The 23664-nt window shown below is 39.9% G+C and overlaps 1 protein-coding gene across 2 annotated transcripts in view; it reads left to right on the top strand.

The window, feature by feature from the left end:
* Positions 1-23664, top strand: part of LOC150089579 (E3 ubiquitin-protein ligase TRIM45-like) — a 236900-nt gene that overhangs the window by 15312 nt on the left and 197924 nt on the right. For both annotated transcript variants that reach the window (XM_090368677.1, XM_090368678.1), the window contains exon 2: positions 4869-5019. In XM_090368677.1, the coding sequence (XP_090224803.1) occupies positions 4940-5019 (80 nt within the window). In that variant the 5' untranslated portion in view covers positions 4869-4939. The remainder of the gene's footprint in view (positions 1-4868; positions 5020-23664) is intronic.

Below are 23664 nucleotides of genomic sequence, written 5' to 3'. Positions count from 1 at the left end.
ACAGAAGATTCCCCAAGGCCGAATGCGCTAGTCCCAAAGGAACTAGTAGTTGCTGGTGACTCTATTGTCAGGGAAATGGGAAACATGCTTTGTAAAAAGGATAGGTGGATCAGGACCAGGGTGTGTCTGCCAGGGGCAAAGGTTGATGACGTTGTAGAGCGGATATCATCTTTTAAGGGCACAAAAGATGATATAGTTGTACACGTCGGCACTATTGATATTAAGAGTAGGAGACCAGCAGAATTACTTAACAAGTACAGGTCACTATTGAAAAAAAGCCATGAATTAGGGTTGAATTTGAAAGTGTCTGGAATTCTGCCCAGACAAGATAGGAAGGAGTATATGATGAGAGCGCTGTCGATCAATTCATCCCTGGAAAAGATTGTGCAAGGCTCAAGGGGTACAATTTTTTTCAGTCTGGACTGTACTTGTTAACAGGAGAGACTGCTTCTACAGGGATGGGATACACTTAAATAGAAAGGATGCAAGAATGTTTGCTGATGCTATTGAGGCAGTGTTAGGTGGGTCGGAAAACTGCTAGATTGGGGGGGATACAAGGACTAATAGATTAACAGTAGCCACTGGCAGAGGTGAAAATGATTCTTGCACTGCTTCTATTGGAATGAGCACCAGCCTGGAAAATAAGATGCAGGATATTTCAGAGACTGCTGGGAGTCATTGGGGTACAAGTAAACACATGGGTTGTGTTAGGGTAGCTAAGAAAAAGAACAGGTGCATGTATACTTGCGTGTACACCAATGCTAGGAGTTTGGTAAATAAATTTGATGAATTTGAGGTATTGCTCAAAGCATCATAGGCGGATATTGTTGGGATATCAGAGACGTGGTGTCACACAGATATAAGTAATGCAGATCTGGAATTTGGGGAGTACAACGTCTACAGAAAGGATAGACAGGATAGGAAAGGAGGAGGGGTTATGCTATTAGTTAAGAAACACACAAAATCCAAGGAAGTGAAGCCAGTCGACATCGTTGGACAGTGCAGTGTCGAGACAGTTTGGTGTGACATAAGCATTGGGAGATCAAAATTGAGAGTAGGAGTGTGCTGTAGGCCTAATGACTCTGATGAGTATAATAAGAAACTGTACAGGGAAAACGAGTGGGCCAGTAAATCAGAGAGTCTTACAATGGGGGATTTTAATTTCCCAGATATTGACTGGAATTTGTGGGTTGTTCACTCACACAGTAGCAAGGCTTTTGTGGATTTATTGGATGATTGTTTTCTAAATCAGCATGTTCAGGAGGCAACTAGAGGGAGCAATACTCTTGATTTGATTATCAGTAGTGATTCTTCATGCATTAAGAATCTGCAGTTACAGGAACCACTAGGTGGCAGTGATCACGGTGTGCTGAAGTGGGATTTACTCAAGGAGGTAACTACCATCAAGGGTAAAGGGAAGGTTATTGCTTTCGTAAAGGCGACTATGATCGTCTGAGACAGTATTTAAATTCTATACAGTGGGACCAACTGATGATGTTACCAACAGCAAACTGAAAATGGGAAGCATTCAAAGAACTTATCTTGCTAGCTACTAGGCTTTACATACCAACTAAGAAATATTGTTCAAGGTTCAGGTTTAAATGGATGTCAGATGAACTAATGAGATATATGGCATAGAAGAAAAATGCATGGGATACCTATAAATTAATATGTGACACAGAAGCCTATGATAGATATAAGTTGATCTGTAAACAAGTTACAAAAGAGGTTAGGCAGGCGAAGGCAGATTACGAGAAATCTTTGGCAGGGGATGCAAAGAAAAACAGGAATGAGTTCTTTACTTATGTAAACTCTAGAAGAAAGGGGATGAATCAGATTGGTCGACTTGATATCGATGGTTCAACTTTTCATGATCCTGCTCAGGTAGCTAACAAACTAAATCAATATTTAGCATCTGCATTATTTAAATAATGTAGATGAGGAGTTATTCAGGAAGGGGAATGCCATAGATGAATTAAACACTGGCAGTGAGCTAGATGATCTTGTAATAATTGAGAGTAAAGTGGAGGAGAAATTGTTGAAGATAAATACAAGAAAGGCACTTGGGGTGGATGGGATCTATCCAGTTATATTAAAGGAGGCAGCAAAGGAAGTAAGTAATCCGTTAGCCATAATTATGAGAGCTTCCTTGGACTCAGGGAGGTACCCACAGACTGGAGATGTGCAAATGTAACCCCAATTCACAAAGGAGGATCAAAGGCTGACCAAAGTAATTATAGACCTGTGAGTTTAACTTCTGTTCCAGGAAACTTATTGGAAGCACTGGTTTAAAAAGCACTGCAGGATCATCTTGACAAGAATTCAGTTATAGCTCAGACACAGCATGGTTTTGTTAAGGGATGGTCTTGCCTGACCAATTTGATTGGATACTATGATGTAGTCACAAAAGAATTGGATGCAGGGAATAACTTTGATATTATATATTTGGATCTTAGAAAGGCTTTTGATACTGTGGCACATGGAAGACTGTTGCACAAATTGGAGCAGTGTGGCATTGGTGGTAAATTGTTGCTATGGATAAAGGGATGGTTGAGTGGCAGAAGACAAAGAGTGGTAATCAATGGACACTGCTCATCGTGGACTAATGTTATTAGTGGAGTCCCTCAGGGTTCAGTGTTGGATCCATTATTGTTTTCTGTATTTATAAATGATATTGATGATGGTATATCAAGCTTAATGTCCAAGTTTGCAGATGATACAAAGGTTGGCAGGGTTGTCAAGGACACTACTGACACTATGCTGCTGCAACAGGATCTGGAAAGGTTGAGCAGATGGGCTGAGAGGTGGCAAATGGTTTAACATTGACAAATGTAAAGTATTACATATGGGAAACAGCAATCCCAGAGTAACGTATCAAATCTGTGGTACTACAGGGACAGTGGTAGAGAATGAAAAGGACCTGGGGGTAATTGTGCAGGCAGATATGAAGTTCTCTGAGCAGTGCAGACGGGCTGCAAGAGTATCTCATGGTGTCTTATCAATGATATACAGGAATTTTTCTAGCAGGGATAGGGAGGTGATTATTCCCTTGTATAAGGCAATGGTCAGGCCGCATCTTGAGTAATGTATACGTGTCTGGAAGCCGCATTTCAAGAAGGATGTAGAGCTGCTGGAACGAGTACAGAGAAGGGCAACAAGGTTAGTGAACGGTACGAAGGGTTGCTCTTACGAAGAAATTCTTAAGCTTAAATAAATTAAATAAATAAATTAAATAAAAAAAAAAAAAGGAAAAGCTTAAATAAATTCAAGGAAAAAGTGGACAAACTTTTGAAGGAATGGACGGGTTAAATAGGAAGGGTTTTTTTTTTTTTTTTTTGGCTAAATGTTGTATAAGCTTGGTTTCTTGCATCATATGCCTCTACTAATGCTAAACTCCAGGTGACATCTGTTTTCTAGTCACACAGATGCAGTTTGTTGAGATGCTGAGGATTTTGTAGTTACTAATGACCTCATACAGATTGTTCCTTTACCTATCAGAAGACCAGACAATCCTAACCAATCAACCAACTCACTCACATGAGTTGGCTGTGTGTGAGTGGCCCTCTAGGTATATTAGATCAAAACTTGGTGATGGTCTTTTCTCTAGTGGAGCCTTTCTCTTGTGGCCATTCTCAATCTCGTGTTGTTTTGCATTACAAGAATGCCAAATTGGATGATCTGCGAGATTTCTTTTTTTCTTTTCCTTGGTTGGATTACTGTTTTAAATCTTCTGTTTGTTTGTTATTTGGTTTTTAATAGCATTAGCAGCTAAGGCCATATTGCTCTGGAGATATGTGGTGGTCATTCCCTGACCTTTCCGCATCTTCCATATTTGGTGGTCACAAGCTCGAACCCCGGTCTAATCAAGAAGCGTGTGCTATGCACTGCTGCTCCTGCCCACCTGGCTATGGAGGCGCCTTTTAAATCTTCTGACATCAGTGTTTCCTCTGATCATGTCAGTTAAATAATTGTTGTGGGGATGAAATCCTTTATTCTACACTGTAACTTAAAAGCTCCTCCTTTATCTAAACATTGATTTTCCAGTAAATGTGTTAAGGCTGTTCAAGATAAGAATGTTGCAAATCTCAATTGGGTTCTATCGAAATATCCAGGTTCATTTTCTGCCTACACTAAAGGTCGCAACAATTGCAAAGCAGTTATTAATCGGTTCCAACTAATTTCAAACAGGCTAAGAGTAGAAAACTTGTTTCTTGTCCAAATGGTAGCCAAGCATCAACTCTTCACCTTCCCTATTTATTCATTGAACTTCTGCTTTCTGAAATACCCTCCCTTCATACATATTTTCTGAAAATTGCAATTACAGAAATTCAAGTCTAATGCCAACAAGTATCTTCTTTCATCATCTCAACCTTCAACGCATGGTAATAATAAGTACTATGTACTGTATTATAGATTTTTTCCCCCCTAATTTTTCTCATTTATTGTTAGTTAGTACTGAATAACATTCAGTAAGAAGTGATTTAACCATTGTGATGTTTTCACAGAAAGAAATGCCTTTATTTATCACAGAGGAAGTGTATCAGTTTTATTTTTTCAATATTTATATATGTAACTAGAAAACAGATTTGTTTCTGTACAAGTTGGCTGTAGAAAAGAATCTTACTGCTTTGAGAGAAAAGCAAAAAAAAAAAAACATGCTACCTCAAAACTGAGTTGTATGTAAAACCCATGTGATGCCAAAACTCTTGCACTAGTAAAGAATCATGTTGATTTGGTTATATTGCCACCTGTAATTTTTAAAGAATGTAATTTTTTTAAAATATTTTGTTTATGAAAATTTGTACAATTGTATTTCTTAATGTTTTAATTTCAGTATTTTATAATGTATTTATTTTTATTTTTTGCAGGTGCTGCAACAGTGAATGATTAATTGTTATGGTGACTACACTGTTCCTATAATGATGAACAGATAATATCAATGGGTGGTTTAACAGATTCATACTTGGAAAGCCTTGACCACTTATCTGGAGTGTTAGATACATGTATTGACTCACTCAGGTATTTAATGCTAATATTATTTTTGTCATTATCTATTTAATATTAGTATTGGTAAAATGATGCATGGAAGCAAGCTTATGTATATATCAGTCAAAAAAAAAAAAACCTTGTAACTAATATAACCACCTGTTATTTCAGTTATGTATTTATTTCAGGTATTTGTTTAGCCTTTCTTTGAATTTAGATAATTCTCCACAAGGGTAAGTGGAGTCTAATCCAACAATTAAGCAATCAATCTTTGACTAGAGTAAAATTTTTGGTCATCTATTCTGCAAGTATTTCTATTGTTATTTTTAGCCATATGGTGCAAGGAAGCCTGAGGCTTTCTCTGCACCAGCCAAAAAAAGAGAGAGAGAGAGAGAGAGAGAGAGAGAGAGATAGAGAGAACACAAGAGGAGGAAGTGGAAGGGGGATCACCAAGAAAGAGAAGAATGATGATATCCAGTTCAGGACTCTGGGTGTGCTAAGCTCATACTAACTGTGGTGGTTAAATGATTTAGGGACGCAAACTTATAAAACATTAGCCATAAAAATCCCACTTAATTTTCTCAGTCCTTCTATTAATTTGTTCCAAGAAGCTTCTTTGAATTTATTCAAGGGTTATTCCACAGTCAATTACTTCCTGGCTGAAAGCAAATTTCTGCACATCTATTCTACATCCTCTCTTTACCAATTGAAATTTTTGTCTGCCTGTTGGTGCCATCCAAGTAAGAGTAAAGATGTCATGAGCATTACTCACCAAATTAGTTCACCCATTTAGATTTAGTTTATCCATTCATTTAGTTTAACCACTCAACCTATTTAAAGCCTTAAACACTTCAGTCAGGTTTGTAGGGATGTACACTGGTGTGCAAAATTTAAGGACCAGTCAGGTTTTCACTTGTGGTTTCTCATAGGAGTGGCCTGGATATGGGAAACGCATACCAAAGGAACATCGTGAGGTACAGAAATGATGAAGGAAACAACACCGACACAACAACATGAACAAAACGGTACAGAGGGACTTTATTCAAAAATGGCAACATAGCACTGGCTGCCATGATACAGATGCATCACTGCCAAAGATGGAACAAAGGGTTCCATCTCCTGAGAACAGGTGGTTCTGAGTAAGAGATATGGCCACCCCTAATGTCGATGCAGGCTTTGCACCACCTGTCGATACTTAGAACAATGTTGTCGATAAGTTCTTGTGGTAACATCATCCATTCCTCTGTCAGCGCCATCTTCAGCTGATGAACATTTTCTGGTGGGTGTGGACGTGCCACTAGGTGTTTCCCCAGAGCATCCCATGTGTGTTTGATGGGATTTAGATCAGCGGAACGGGCAGGCCAATCCATACACACAATGTCCTCACTTTCCACAAGCATATCGCAGCTGCATTGCAATGGGGTGTGGCATTATTATCCATAAACACAAACTCTGGGCCAGGGGCACCTCGGAACAGATGCACATGGGGAAGGATTACCGCAGTACAGTAGCGTGCACCAGTTACAGTACCGCCTTCCGGTATCTGGAGTTGTGTACGTCCATCCAAGATAACACCTCCCCAGACGAGAACACCTTGACCATCATATCAATCCCTTTTAGTGATGTTTGTGGGGCGATACCATGTGCCAAATGCCTTTTTCCAACCTTGGTGATACCAAGGTTGGAAAAAGGCAAAACAGTACAGAAAGAGGAACTATAGGAAATTGTGGAATTGGTGAAAGACTTGTGGAATTTGCAGAATCTCAAGGACTGTCAGTAATGAACACTTCTTTCAAGAAAAGGTCGAACAGAAAGTGGACACGAAAGAGCCCAAATGGATTAACAACTAATGAAATCGACTTCATCCTCACTAACGGAAGACATATCGTGAATGATGTTATCGCTCCAAACAAGGTAAATGTTGGAAGTGATCACAGAATGGTAAGATGCACACTTGATATAGATGTAAGAAAAGAAAGGAAAAAAACTGACTCGAGTAAATAATACGAAGGTCTTTGAGATAACAAAAGAGGAGAAAAAGCAGTACGATCTGGAATTTAAGAACAAGTTTGAGCATCTGCCGACAGTTCAGGACCAAGATATCGATGAGGAATATTACAACTTTCCGAAAGTGATAAAGCCCAAGAAACCTATAGGTAAAAAGAAATCCAAAGAAGAAAAAAATTAGTCAAGAAACACTTGTCTTGATGAACCGAAGACGACAAATGAAGAGCAAGATAAACACTGACAAGGAGAAAACTGAGTATACTGAGTTATGCAAAGACATAGAAAGAGACTCAGAAAGGACATAAGAAGATTTAACACAAGAAAAGTAGAACAACACATACAACATACCCAATATCCTTCCTGATGAAGTAGAACATGTGTTGAAGAAAATGAAGAATCAGAAAGTCCCGGGGGAAGATGAAGTTATTGTAGAGTAACTAAGTTAAAAAGTTAAAATTCGGAGGCAGAGACATGGCACAGAAACTGGCAAGACTCTTCACAAAATGCATTAGAAAAGGTGTGTTGCCTAGGAGTGGAATAATGCAATCATAGTTTTGCTTCATAAGAAAGGAGATAAATCAGAAATTGGAAATTATAGATCAATTAGCTTGTTATCCCACATCTACAAGTTGTTCACAAGGGTCATTACTAACATTAGAAAGAATACTTGATGAGAATTAACTGAAAGAGCAAGCTGGCTTTAGGACAGGATTCTCAACTATGGATCACCTTCACACAGTGGCGGATTTAGCACTTCAGAGGCCCCAGGTGTAATTCAATTTTGAGGTCCCCTCTAAATATTTTCGGTACTACTACAGTGTGCATTCTACGCGCACGTTTTTACTATAGCACACGCTCTAGATTTGCTGTTGCGGTTTTAATCATTTTGGTTGCACAATTCTTTCATACATATTTTATTAATTGGGAATTAAAAAATTAATTCCCAATTATCACTTGCTACAAATGTCATGCCTCGTGACAATCAATTTTGATAAATACATAAACAATACATAAGATATTACAGATACTTACTTGATAACAAAACAAAAATACTCCTACACTAAAACACTAACTACACCAAACTCTAGTAATTTGTAACAGATTCGTGAGTGAAATGTTAGTTCCAAAATATTAAAAAAGACGATGCTCCGTTACATGTGAGCCAGTGCAGTAGTGATTTCAGAGGCTTTAAAAGACTACTGCGCTTGCTTATTGGTTCCCAATTAGTTGCGAATAGTTTTGAACTGCCTCCGCGAACAAATCTAATATCGTTTCTTGAGCAATATCGTCACAGGGTTCTTCACTCGTGGAATTACCTCCACTAGGAAAAAACTGAAAGTGTTTAATTTAAGCATTAATGATAATATGTATTCTACTTCAGATTCACTTAGTTCGCATAGATATTTCATATAATATGTAGGGATATTCGCATAAGAGTTTACTAACTTCTCATCTTAAATTATAGTTTTATTCAGTAACGGTAATAAAGATGAGTGTAAAAATTTAAAATGAAACAATTTTTTTTTTGAGACCTGAAATTTGAGGCCCCCTTGATTTAAGAGGCCCCCTTGATTTAAGAGGCCCCAGGCACGTGCCTCATGCGCCTGTGTGGAAATCTGCCACTGCCTTCACATAATATCACAGCTAATGGAGAAAGCAAATGAATATAAAACACCATTATGCCTGGCATTTGTGGATTATGAAAAGGCATTTGACTCCATACAGCATAAGGTAATGTTTCAGGCACTGGAAAGACAAGGCACAGATACCCCATATATCATGATTTTGAATAAAATATATGAGAATGCTACCTCCTTTATTAGATTAGACAAAGACAGTAGCAAATTTAAAATTGAGAAAGGAGTTGGACAAAGAGATACAATATCTCTGAAGTTGTTTACTGCTGCCCTTGAGGAAGCTTTCAGAAGATTAGACTGGTCGCAGAAAGGAGTCAATGTTGAATGGAGAGTACCTAAACCATTTACGATTTGCAGATGACATTGTGGTCATAAGTCACGATCCCAAAGAATTTGAGGAAAATCTTAATCAGTTATGCAGAGTTAGTAAGGATTTTGGACTAAAGATGAATATGGCTGAAACAAAAGTAATGATGAACAAGTTTTTTTTTTTTTTTTTTATGTGAACCCCAAACACGAGAGGTATTAGAACCTATAGTACTTAGTACCGTGCTTGGGTTGGAGGTTGAGAAGACGAAAGAAGATATTTATTGACATTGGACTTGAACTTCTGTAGATTGTAATTTTCAGGAAATACGTATGAAGGAAGGTTGTTCCAGAAAACGGCAGTTGAATGAATAAATGAGGAAGATGAAAAGTTGGTTCTGTGGGTTTGAAGTTGGACAGTAAATGGATGTTGACTGGTGGCGGCACATATTCGGACTGTTTTGAAGAGAGAGAGAGAGAGAGAGAGAGAGAGAGAGAGAGAGCGGGAATTATAGAAGCTAATTAAGAACAGTGCCCATGGAAGTATCTGTAGAAGAGGCATGCAGCAGAAACAGTACGTCTATGAGAAAGCGAGTGGAGAGACTCTGTTAGAGATGAATCATTAATTAACCTAACTGCCCTCTTCTGAATGGAATCAAGAAGCCTGAGAGAGGTTTTGGGGGCACCACCCCAGATGTGGGAACAATATTCCATGGCAGGGCGGATTTGCGATTTATACAGAGTGAGCAGCTGTTTGGAAGTAAAGTAATGCCAAGAGCGAAAGAGAAAACCAAGTTTTCTAGATGCAGAGGAAGCAATATTTGTAATGTGCTTGTGCCAAGAGAGATTAGAAGTCAGGGTAATCCCCAAAAGAGATATATCATTTTGCCTAGAAATCGGAGTATCACTAAAGACAAGCATAGGAAGAATCCTTTTTGCGAGATATAAGACAAGACTGAGTTTTAGAAGGATTGAAATCAACTAAGTTGTCTTTGCCCCACTGGAGAATTACCTGAAGATCGGCATTTAAGGAATTGATAGCAGATTTTCGAGAAGTTGAAGCTGATTGAGCAGGACAAGGTTTCTCAAAATGGAAAGTGGAATGCAATGTGCTATCATCGGCAAAACTATGGATAGGATTTCCAGTCAATGGAAGAAGTTCATTAATATACAAGAGGAAAAGAGTGGGGGAAAGAACTGAACCTTGGGGGACACCGGCATTAGTGGAGAAGTTAGAAGACAGAGAGCCATCTACCATCACCCTCAGTGAGCGATCAGTGAGAAAACTGGAAAACCAATTACTAAAAACAGTTGGAAAACCATAAGATGGAAGCTTGTGTAGAAGACCTTTATGCTAAACACGATCAAAAGCCTTTGAGATGTCAAGAGCAACTACTTGTGTTTCACCGAACCTTTCCATTGAATTAGTCCATAAATGGGTAACATAAGCCAGAATATTACCAGTGGATCGACACTGACGGAATTCATACTGGCGATTGTTGATCAGACGGAAGGTTTCTAGGTAGTTTAACAGTTGGCGGTTAATTGATTTCTCCCTTACTTTAGAAAGAGTAGAAGTAATTGCAGTGGGACGATAATTGTATGGGAGGGATTTGTCACCCTTTTTAGGAACTGGCTGGATATGAGTAAATTTCCAAGCAGAAGGAAAAACACCTTTTGAATAAGAAAGTGAAAAAAAGGGCGGCAAAGGATAGTAGTAAGTTCGGGAGCACAGGTTTTGAGAACAAGTGGAGAAATACCATCAGGACCTGGAGCTTTCTTAGCATCAAGATTCATCAAAATGCTTCTGATATCCTTTTGACGGAAGACCACACAAGGCATTGAATGGAGCGTGTTGGGAATGGTGGGAGGTGTTTTACCAAGGTAATTAATACGTGAGCTGGAAGAAAAATGGGATGCTAGCAGGTCAGCTTTATCCCTGGCTGAAGTGACAACAGAACCATCTGGTTTGGACAGAGGTGGGAGCAGAGATGGGCAAAAGTTGCGGCCAATAGCTTTGGTAAGAGACCAGAATGCTCGGCTACCATTAGGGCAAGAAGCAAGTTTTCTACTCTTAGCCCGTTCAAACTCTAGTTTGGACTGATTAATAACTGTTTTACAATTGTTGTGAGCTTTGGTGTAGGCAGAAAATGAAACTGAAAAATTAGAAACAAGCCAATTACGATATGCAACATTCTTCTCTTGAACAGCCTTAGCACATTTATTGTTAAACCAAGGTTTAGATAAAGGACGAGATTTTAAAGTGGAGTGTGGGATAAAGGATTCCATTCCTGCAAGAATAATACCACTGACATGATCTGAGCAAACGTTGTCATCGGAAGTTTTGAAACAGTATTCCGACCAAGGAAAAGAAGAAAAGAAGTCTCGGAGGTCATCCCATTTTGCATTCTTGTAATGCCAAACAACACGAGGTTGGGAATAGCCATGAGATAAAGGTTCCATTGGAGAAGAGACAATCACCAAGTTGTGATCTGAAGTGCCTAAAGGACCTTTCACTTCGCCTGTGTACTTAGAAGGGTTATTTGTGAGAAAAAGATCAAGCATATTGGCTGTATGATTAGGATTGTCCGGTATTCTTGTAGGTAAATGAACAATTTGTGCTAGGTCATTAGTAATTGCAAAAGCCTCAGCATCTCGACCTGCTGGGTCGGTGTAACTAGAAAATGGAAGCCAGCTGGAGTTGTGAACATTAAAATCACCAAAGAAAATTATTACCTCACTGTTAGGAAAGTTGGACTGGAGAAAGTCAAGTTGCAAAGAGAGGAAGTCAAAGAGCTCCAAGTGATTGGTGGAGTTGGGAGAACGGTAGATACAACAGATGAATTTGACACAATGAGGTAGAGAGATTTTAAGCCAGAGAAGATCAAAGAGAGGAGATTCCAAATTGCCAAGTCTCTGACAGGGAGTATCAGAACGGACATATGCACAAGTACCACCTTTGAGGTGAAAGGAATCATACAGCGAATAATTTTGACATCTGAGATGAGCAGTAGTTGAATCAACTGATAACTGAGATTCTGTCAGAAAAAGCACATGGGCTTTGGCAGACTGCAATTGGAAATGGACATCGTTGAGATTAGAATCGAGGCCACGTATATTTGTGAAATGAATTAGGAAGTCCTTGGGAGGTTTAGATCTTTTCGCAGATAAGCTTGCTCTATTAGTTTGACAATTCATGGTGTATTCAATAGTAAGAAAAAGTGGGTGGGACATGCTGTATGAAGTAATGAAATTTTGGATATGGCATACACTTGGTAAGATTATACCCAGATCCTTGACATAACATGGCCTCGACAATGCTCCCCGCCTACACACAACTCGGACTCCCTCCAGTCAGTATCTGGCGGAGTAGAGGTAGCAAGATGATACACTAGCTGATCCGGAAGCCTCCTAGAGAGTTACCAATAGGTTCGGTCCGGTGTACTAACTAGCGGCCGGCCTGCGAACACAGTTTTAGAGCTGTACCCTCGAAATGTAAGGAATATTGGATCTTGCCACGACGTTCATCATAACCTCAAAAGTCATCAATCATACTGCATGATGGAAGAGATAGGGAAGGGTTGACCGGAACTTAGCTCTAGAGACTAAACATGGGTTCCACCACTTCAAGCCTCCAATAAGCAAAGTGGTGGTATTTCACCGGTTGATGAGAGTCATCTACCACCTAGTACTGCCTGGTAACATAGAGGGGTGGTGTTCCTCCATGTGGTGTGGGCGCCACACCTTGACCCCTGCTTACGTTGGTTCACACCTGGGTGGTCACCCACCATGTACTTGTGCATGGAGGTTATACCCAGGATTACTAACAGTCCCTCCATCGTGAAGGTGCAAGCAGGCGCCTCCATAGCCAGGTGGGAAGGAGCAGCAGTGCGTAGCACACACGTCTTGATTAGGCCGGTGTTCGAGCCCGTCACTACCAAATACGGAGGATGCGGAAAGGTCAGGGAATGACCACCGCATATCCCGGAGCAATATGGCCTTAGTTGCTAATGCTCCTAAAAAAAATACAAAAAAAAAAAAAAAGAAGGTGCAAGCAGAGGATTTGGCTGTCACAGACTGTCCGGACTTCGCCGAAATTGGGTCCACTTGACTTGAGTGTCACCCGAATATCAGTTCCATCAGTGTTTTAGACTCCCAGGTAGCATGTCTGTGACAACCTCAAGGACCAAGTATGCCATAGAAAGGGATATAATGATTGAAGGAGCAGTAATTGAAAAGGTGGAGTCATATACTTATCTGGGACAGGTCATTAGCTATAATAATGATAAATGGCTGGAAGTCAAGAAAAGAATAAAATTTGGATGCATAGCATTCAGGAAATATAGTCACATACTGAGGAGCAATATCCCAATTTTTTTGAAACGCAAAATAATGAACCGGTGTATATTCCCCACCATGACTTATGGAAGTGAAACTTGGGCACTCACCAAAAGAATAGAAGAGAAGCTAAGAACTATACAGCGAAGAATGGAACAAGTTATATTGGGAATCAGACTGTTAGATAAGAAGAGAAACACATGAATTAGGCAGTAAACTCAAGTAAAGGACATTCTTGTCAAAACCAAAGAACTAAAATGGTCTTGGGCAGGACACACAGCTCGAAGACATGATGACAGATGGACTAAGAGAATAACAGAATGGTACCCAAGAGGAACTAGAGCAAAACTTGGAAGACAACGACGGAGATGGACAGATGAAATTCATGAGTTTGTGGGTAGTAGATGGATGGCCATTGCACAAAACAGAAGGAGCTGGAAAGTTGCTGGAGAGGCCTTCATCCTGCAGTGGATTGAAAATGGCTGATGATGATGATTAGAGATTATTCCTTCAGCACATCCACTTCCTAAGCCGTAGCTTATATGTTGATAATGCTACTTCAGTATTATTCTATTGCCGTAATTAAAACATTATTATTTTATAAATATCAACTATTAAAAATACAAAACTCAATTCAACTTAAAGAGAGCACTATACCTCTTAGCCATAGCTAAGAAGAATATAGTATTGGCTACCTGAGTCCCACTTATCCTAATGAACTATGTTACTGTCCCCAGCCACGGGGAGGCAGGTACTACTATTTAGCCATAATTTTGCTCTCCGTCTAAAAACCAAACTCATAAATTTATCAAAACTTCCAAAAAAGCTTCTATCCATGAACATGATCCATAGATTTCTTTGCTGAAGTCCACCCAAGCAGATCTACAACTCATTCCTGAGATGAAGATAACAATTACAGTGCAACATGATATGTACACTGGTTTATTGCTGTCCACAGGAACATAAATCACTTACTGCAAGCCCCAATTCGTGCAACCTTCTTGCTAATCCGTGTCCTGTGATTAAAAATGTAGCACAGAGTCCAAACTGCTGCGAAGGATTTTTTGTACATTCAGTATGTCTACTTGTGGCAGATACATATGGATAATTCGGCCTTTCTCACTCGATTCCCATCTTTGTTGCCAGACAACCATTAACTTGCCTTTTATCCTAATCTTTTCATCCTTCACATCAGACCTCGTATATATCCTTTCAGGGTCTGGACAAGAAACTATGTCCAACACCGATTTTCGAATATTATTCTTGGTGCAGTATAATAATCCTGACAAAACAGTCTGCAAATCAGCTGGTATCGTCAGAACCTGTAAGGCATCTGACGATACTGTTCTTCAAGCACGAGTTGTGCACAGGAGAGCGAACCTCTGTGCTTGGAGAAAGTATTTCTTTATTACAGAATTCGTTATTCTATGCAGCCAAGCATAGAATAACGAATTCCCATTATTTGTTCCCATTACATGCCTCCTCATCAGTATCGCAACTTTCGGACTATCACCATCCGACAGAACTCTATAATTCCTTGGATAACCACGTACATTGCCCCTTACTTTATATGGTTCCTGCAATAGACTTACATCAATGCTTTTCTTTTCCATTTCCAAATGTACCTGTGCAGCCACAGCTTTTGCTCTTTGTGTATTCAGCTGTAATATACTTAGATTCTCAGCCATAACTTATTTTATTTTTATATAGTTCCAAAGCTCTCTTGTACTCAGGACAATCCTTATCAATAGCAGTGTGATCACACTTCCTGCTTCTATTCTTACAATTACAGCAGATCGGTCTCTCAGCCTTTTTACTGCAGTCCTTATATGCATGCCACATCTGGGCACAATGTCCACATACTGCATCTCTTCTACAGTATTAAGATACACCAAATCCTAGGCATTTGTAGCACTGAGCCACAGAGAATATTCCTTTATACGCCATCCAATTGGCATATATCCTCTCTTTCCGACTTATTATATTCCAAAGCCTTGATCTGACTTCCAAAATCCAATTAGACACATTTCCATTTTTTGTATTATTTATCGAAACAACTTCAACATTTTCATAGAACTCATTCCTGGACACCCCACAGTCTTTATAATTCTTTATCCAAATCTGTTCTAAAAGCTCTTCCTTTTGCATGTCCTTCTCAATGTCAAACAGTACTATTCTAGGGTGAACAATCCTTGGAATCATATACTTCAAACCAATTTCCTGAATCTGTGGACACCCCTCTAATTTTCTTAATATCATCCTCCCCCTCCGCCTCCAGCAAAATTCCACAGTCCCTGATTGTTCTTATATTCTTAACTTCTTTCAGAGTAGGTGTTAATTCTTTCAAGACTTCTTGTTTAACGTCCTCACTTGTCTTGAATCTCACACTAGCAGCTTTAATCAGCACAACTTTTGGTTTTCTTCAATGGTTCTTGAACTGCACTAGCATAACTTTTCTTTTCCTTTTTCTTGCTTTCTAATTTTTCTTTTAATAACAAGTTTTCCATGTGGACATTCATAGTTTTTGTTTCAAGAACATCCCATAGATTTAAAATTGTTCTCATAGCAGCAGTTAGAACTTTACTGTGGACATCATATAAATAAGCTCTCAACCTGCCTCTAATTTCTTTAACGTGCTCAAACCCTTCATAATTAGATCTTTCTTTACTTGCACCAGTTTTCCTTTTCTTATAAGAACCTGTTTTTTTTGCACTATCTTTATCCTTCTCAGCACTATTGCCTGCTCTGGTTTTTCTCTTCTTTGTATCACTTGGACCTCGCGAATTACGCTGAAGATTAGAGAGAGAGGAGGACCTAAGACTAGGAGGAGTCCTTGTCAGGGTCCGCCCAGAAAACACTTCCATCTCTGTTAACTCGAACTTGTGACAAGATTTCTCCCGTTATTTCCTCTCTTTCATCATCCGTCACCTCCGATGTTGCAGCAACCAATTCTTCTTCACTTAAGGCCTCATCTGATTCAAGAGCACTCGCCATGTATACAGTAAAACCAAATTATGTACAATTAAAAGTTAAATCACAATTTAGAGAAGCAACAACTATTTACACTATATACAAGGCTCAAGAGTCCTGGCTCACAGCTTTTTTGAGTGAAATACCAAAAGACTCTGAAATCTATCAGCAGTCACTAAAAACTATCCACGACCCATGTTTAACAGGTTGTGGTCCCAGGAGCAAAACTCAAGGGCACGGAAATACTCTTAACAATTTTCTCTCTAGCCCAGAATCAAACAGTCTAGCCAGCCGGGGAAATCTCCCCGACTGCCCACCCCAGACTACGAGGAAGTAGGGCTAGCTAAACTGGTTCTGGCACCAATTAATTATAACAAAGCAAGAAACAAGAAAGCAAAATTTAACTCAAAACTCACAATCAAATTTTATATCTCTCGGATAATTTGCTTTGCTAAGCACACCAGAATGATTAGAGATTAGCATTAGTAGAGGCATATGATGCAAGAAAGCAATACAGAATTAGCCAAAAAAAAAAAAAAATAATAAATAAAATAAACCTTCACATTTCACCCAGCCATTCACTTCAAAGGTTTGTCTAGTTCTTCCTTCAATTTATTTAAGCTGTCAACTTCCACAATGAAGTTTGTTCTAGCAATCACTCCCTGCTGGGTAAAGGCAAATTTCCGCACGTCTTTTCTACAACTGTCTTTCCTCAATTTGAATCTGTGCCCCTTCAGATGTGTAATCTGAGCAAGAGGAAGAATCCCATCAGCAGTGAGCTTGCTCAAACCATTCAAGACCTTACACACCTCAGTCAGATCACCTCAAAGGTGCCTAGTCTCCAGACACTGCAATTTGCAGAACTTAAGCCTTTCTTGGTAAAAGCAACTTTTGTTCCTCTCAGCAATCTTGTTGCCCTTCTCTGTACTCATTCCAGCAGCTCTACATCTTTCCTAAAATGAGGCCTCCAGACCTGTATTCAGTACTGAAGGTGTGGCCTGACCACTGCCTTATACAAGTGGATAGCAGGGATAAGAAGGATAATCACCTTCTTATCCTTGCTAGCAACATTCCTGTATATTATTGACAAAAGACTCCAACGAGCTACTCTTACAGCCCATATGACTGCTCAGAAAACTTCATATCTTACTGTACAATTATACCCAGGTCTTTTTCATTCTTCACTACCGCGGATGTAGTACTGCACAGTTGGTAAGTTACTCTGGGATTCTTCAGTTGCCACCTTTCAGCCCATCTGCTCAACTATTCTAGATCCTGCTGCAGTAGTATACTGTCATTAATAACCCTACCAACCTTCATATAGTCTGCAAACCTGAACATTAAGCCTGATATACCTTCATAAATGTCATTGATAAATATGAAAAACAACAATGGGCCCAACACGGAACCTTGGTTAATAATGTTAATTGCATTAGTGGAGTCCCCCAGGGTTCCGTGTTACATGGCAAGCATCAATAATCCAGTGGCTGTTGGTTATCAGTGAGGGAAGTTCTTAAAAAAAAAGCAGATGAAAATGCAAAGTTCAGAACTGATAGAATAGTGAGGAAGCAGAAAGAAAGCTCTATTCTAATGGACAGGTAATTCTAATCTTTTTCTGGTAAAGAAAATGATTTTCAGTCCAAAACTGGAAAAGGCAATAATTTCAGCAAGTTTTTTTTTCTCCCTTGTATCTCTTACTGGAGGTCAAAAGCTCTACAACTGTTCTACTTTTAATCAATGCTCTGGCCTGCTTCCAATTAAAGTCTTCTTCTGCATTGCCTTCTTAATGTTACCTTCTCACGTCAATCTAGAAACTGCACTTAATCTGGGTCTTTCATAAAAGGTTTCTCAGTTTTACTTAGGATATTTATTGTTTCAGATAATTTAAGTGGCAAAGCTTCTTGGATATCTTCTTGAATAAGTGCATTCTGTGGTACATGCTACTGGTAGGAAAGATGAAGATAAAATTTTCCACCATGAGTGGATAGTTTGTGGTGGTTTGAAGGTGAAATATTTTGATCAGGAATGGGTACTCTGTGATGATATTGAAGGTGCTAATCACGCTTCTTGGACAATGGTCAAAAGAAAAATTCCCTTTCTTCCTATTAGAATGGGACATCGGTGCTAAAACCAGTCATTGAATTAGAAAGATGTGACCAAAAAAGGTGGCTAATCTTACATCTGGAAGCAAAAATTTCACCGATTCACTTGTCTCTCCAAGCAGAGTTTCCACCACTGCTGCATATAAAACTGGGACTAATGGAACAGCTGATTAAAACCACAGATAAAGAAGGAATCCATTTTCAGTATGTCATATCGGAATTTCCTGAGCTAAGTAATTTTAAACTATATTGGTGTTTGATAGACATAAATCTGAGAGATGCGGTACTAACTTATCCCTTGTTGTTATAGCTTTCCTTCTAATTAAGCCAGTCTTCTCCATCTCTATCTTTCCACCAGTTGTTTTCTCTCTCTCTCTCTCTCTCTTTCTCTCTCCCTCCCTCCCTCCCTCGAGCTCGGCAAATGTCTTTCTCTCCACATCACTTTTCACCTCTTCTTACCCTTCCAGATCCTGATTGACAGTCTGTTAACCTCCATTCACTTTACTTGGCCAAACCATCTCAGTTTTTTGTTCCTCTCATTCATTTCTGTTGTTGTTCTAGCTTGCCTTCTATTAAACCAGTCTTCTCCATCTCTGTCTTTCCACCAGTTGTTTTCTCTCTCTCTCTCTCTCTCTCTCCCCCCCTCCCTCCCTCCAGCTCCTCTCGGCAAATGTCTTTCTCTCTACATCACTTTTCACCTCTTCTTATCCTTCCAGATCCTGTTTGACAGTCTGTTAATCTCCATTCACTTTACATGGCCAAACCATCTCAGTTTTTTGTTCCTCTCATTCATTTCTTGTAATTATTCTTCTCCCACTTTCTCCTGAATGGCCATGTTTCTTACTCTATCTCTCCTGGTCTTTCCATAAACACACCTCTCAGAAACTTCATTTCCATCGCTTGCATTCTGATAATATCCTTCTCCCGCATTACCCATGATTCTGATCCATAGGTTATGAGAGCTGCAGTAAGATGATAATTTCACATAAAAGAAGTGGTTTGCATTTATATTCAAAGAATTACAAGAACACTGTCATCAACATACATGTTAGTTTAAAAAAAATTAGGATGAAACATGAGGTTGAAGGTTTTCTACACAACCACTGTGAATATTTTCCCACAGAAGCTTGGTACAGTGAATAAAGAGTGAGGGTAGGAAGAGAAAAGGTTTCAAGATAACAAGACTATGGGTAAAAGACACCAAGATAAATGGAATGAGGCAATGAGGGCAGACTACTGTTGGTGTCTGAAAATGGTTTCACATGATAAGTATTAGAGCTTCAGAAAGGTGTGAGTTATTCCATGTACAAAGAAATTATTATTATCATTATTGTTGTTGCTCTTATATTATTTCTCCCTGATTGGGGGATTCCGCTCCGTGACGGGTACTGCTACCAAGTACACAGGATGGTTGTAATGTCTGGTGTTACTGCCGGTCGATGAAATCTCTGACACTATCCCACAGGTGTTTAGGATTGCGACTTTCTGGAGTTCCTTGTAGGTGTTCTCTGGGAGACCTATTGTTTCTAGGCTGCTATGTAGAGTCTTTGGTACCATATTGGTGGTTGACACGATGATTGAAATGGTTGGTACTTCTTGCATATGCCACATCTCCTTGATCTCATGTCTCAGGTTCGTGTACTTCCTAATTTTTTCTTCATGGGTTTTCTGGACATTGCTATTGTCCGGTCTGTTGTGCGAGATGATCTTATCTGTTATTATGGCGCGGTCCCAGTACAGCTTGTGGGTTTGGGTCTCTAGTACTGCCTGGAGTTCGTATTTCTTCGCTAGCTTCTGATGTAGTATCCTGTCTACCTGGTTGTGTCTATGAGTGTACTTAGTTTGGGTGATCACCTTGCACCCCGCGGTGATGTGTTGGATCGTTTCTGAGGCCAGGTAGCATTGTCGACATGTGTCATCTGACATTCCGGGCTCCTTTGCGATGTATTTTCTGTAGTTTCTGGTGTTGATTACCTGGTCTTGGATGGCCAGCATGAATCCTTCAGTCTAGGAGAAGAGCGTCCTGCTTGTGAGCCATGCATTGGAAGCAATGTTGTCGATGTGATCTTGATGGAGGTCATTGTAGTGTCTGCCATGGAGTGTCTTCTTTGCCCATCTTTCTAACTTTGTTTCTTGTACCGTCTGGGCGGGAAGGGTTTCCTCGCTTAGGTTGAGTGGGTATACCACTTATCTATCTTTCTTATGGCCTGGTAAAGTGGTGCTGTGTTGTTCTCCATGTAATCCTTCAGGTTAACTATCGCTGTTTTCTGTTGTTCTGTCAGGTCTATCAGGCCCCTTCCTCCCTCCCTCTTTCCGAGGTATTGTTATTCTCTCCACTGCTGACTTCGGGTGGTGTTGATGACTCTTGGTCATCATTGTCCTTGTCTTTCGCATGATATCTTCTAGCTCAGTGTTAGTCTAATCTATGACCCTCGAAAGTGTATGTTAGTACTGGAGCTGAATAGGTGTTTATGGCTTTAACTGTGTTCCCTCAATTCAATTTTGCTTTCAGCAGGCTTCTGAGTCTCTGATGATATTTTTCGGTCAATCACTCCTTGATTTCCTTGTGTTCTAACTGCTCAGCCTGCATCATCCTTAGGTATTTTTAGGTCTCTCCTTCTGTCATAGCTTCGATCTCTTTACCAGTCAACAGCTGGTAGTTTTGGACAACTAAGTTTCCCTGGTGCAGTGTGTGGGTCTTGCATTTTTCTAGACCAAATTCCATCCTGATATCCTTGCTGAATTCTTTGGTGATCCGGAGTAATTGCTTCTCGGTTGCCGCGTAGAGCTTGATGTCATCCATGTACATCAGGTGGGTGAGGGTGTACAGGTTCTTTCTTCCTTCTTTGAGGTTATATCCATACTTGCTGCTGTTGAGCATGGTGGACAGCGGGTTGAGTGCTAGACAGAACCATAGTGGGCTCAGAGCATCTCTCTGAAAGATTCCTTTTCTAATGGGGATTGACCTGGTCGTGATGTTCTCGACCTTAATGGTGATACTCCATTTCGCCATCGTTGCTCCTAGGAAGTTTGTCACTATCGGATTGACCTTGTAGATCTTCGGGGTCTCTATTAGCCCACTATGAGGTACGGAGTCGAAGGCCTTGCGGTAATCGATGTAGGCCGTGTATAGGTTGCGGTGCTTCTTGAAGGCTTGCTCCATAACTGCGGCATCTATGGTTAATTGCTCCTTGCATCCTTTCTGCTGTTTGGCCATTATGTTCTGACTCTCTAAGTGGTCTGATATCTTCTTAGTTATGCAGCTGGTCAGGTACATCTTGTACATCGTTGGGAGGCATGTGATTGGCCTATATTTCACCAGATTTCTTGTATCTTCATCTTTAGGCTTCAGATATGTGACTCCTTCAATGAGAAACTTTGGGATTGTCTCCAGGTGCCTTATCATTCAAGTGAATTGCTCTGCTAGGTGCTTTTGTGTGCAGGTGAGCTTCTTGTATCAGTTGTTGTGGATATTATCAATTCCTGGGGTTTGCCATTTGTGTGTGTTCCTGATCGACTGTTTTACTTCTTCTTGAATCTCCCACTCTCTCATCTCTTGTATGTTCTTGGTTTTCTTCCATTCTACTTCTATCCAGGGTGCTCTGCTGTTATCTCTTACTTCACTGCTCCAGATATTTCTCCAGAACTCTTCGATCGTCTTCTTCTCAGGTGGTCCATTTCCTGCTTTCTCATGTTCACCCAGTTTCCTGTAGAAGGCTCTTTAGTCCTCATCGAAGATTCAGTTGTTTATTTTCCTCTGGGAACTCTTTTTTATATATTTTCCCACAGAAGCTGGGTACAGTGTATAAAAAGTGAGTTCATTATTATTATTATTAGCCATATGGTGCAAGTAAGCCTGAGGCTTATGCTGCACTAGCCAAAAAAAAAAATTGAGTACCCAGAGAGAGAGAGAGAGAGAGAGAGAGAGAGAGAGAGAGAGAGAGAGAGAGAGAGAGAGGAATCACCAAGAAAGAGAAGAATGATGAATGATATCCAGCTCAGGACCCTAGGTGTGCCAAGCCCATACTCACCAGATGTGGTCTCCTGGGGTTGTATTGAACCGCTAAACAAAATATTGATATTAGCATTAATAGAGGCATAAGATGCAAGAAAGCAAGCTTATGCAGCATCAGCCAAAAAAAAAAAAAAAAACCCTCCCATTTCACCCCTCCATTCAATCCAAATGCCTGTCCAGCTCAGCCTTAAATTTATTTAGGCTATCAACTTCCACAACAAAAGATGGAAGTCTGTTCCACCCATCAACTACCCGCTGGCTACAGGCAAATGTCAGCACTTCTATTCTACAACTGTCTTTCCTCAATTTGAATCTGTGCCCCCTCAGTTTCTTAATCTGAGCAAGAAGAAGAATCCCATCAGCATTCAGCTTGCTCAACTCATTCAAGGCTTTATACACCTGAATCAGATCACCTCGCATGTGCCTACTCACTGCAATTTGCAGAACTTAAGCCTTTCTTGGTAACAGCACCCCTTTGTTCCCCTCACCAATCTCATTGTCCTTCTTTGTACTTGTTCTAGCAACTCTAAATCCTTCCTAAAACGAGGCCTCCAGACCTGTACATAGTACTCTAGGTGTGGCCTGACCATTGCCTTGTATAACGGGATAATCACCTCCCTGTCCCTGCAGCAAAATTCCTATATATCATTGACAAGGCTCCATGACCTGCCCTGGCAGCAAACTTCATATTTGACTGCACAATTACCCCAGGTCTTTTTCACTTTCTACTTCCCTGAGTGTAGTACCACATGATACATTTCTCTTGGGTTATTGCTTCCCATATGCTGTACTTGGCATTTGTCAATGTTAATCTTCAGTTGCCACTTCTCAGCCCATTTGCTCAACTTATCTAGATCCATTTGGAGTAGCATACTGTCTTTACTATCGTTAACAAACCTGGCAACCTTTGTATTATCTGCAAACGTGGACATTAGTCCTAATATACCTTCATCAATATTGTAGCAACTTACCCTTAATGCCATACCTATCCAATTTGTACAGCAGTCTTCCTTGTATCAAAAGCTTTTCTGAAATCCAAGTATATGATATCAAAATTATTTTTGGCATTCAGTTCCTTTTGACCACATCATAGTATCCAATCAAATTGGTCAGACAAGACCTCCCTTTAACAAACCCATGCTGTGTCTTAACTATTACTGCAGTCATGTCTATATGATCCTGCAATTCTTCTTTAACCAGTGATTCCATTATTTTCCCCAGAACACAAGTTAAACTAACAGGTCTATAGTTACCTGTGTCACTTTTTGAACCCCTTTTGTGAATTGGTGATACATTTGTACAC

Source organism: Mastigoproctus giganteus, chromosome 2, assembly GCF_048544385.1.
Source record: "Mastigoproctus giganteus isolate SK-2022 chromosome 2, ASM4854438v1, whole genome shotgun sequence".
In the NCBI taxonomy this organism is placed as follows: domain Eukaryota; kingdom Metazoa; phylum Arthropoda; class Arachnida; order Uropygi; family Thelyphonidae; genus Mastigoproctus; species Mastigoproctus giganteus.
Note: the sequence above shows the minus strand (reverse complement) of the source record. Positions and strands in the feature narration are given on the sequence as shown.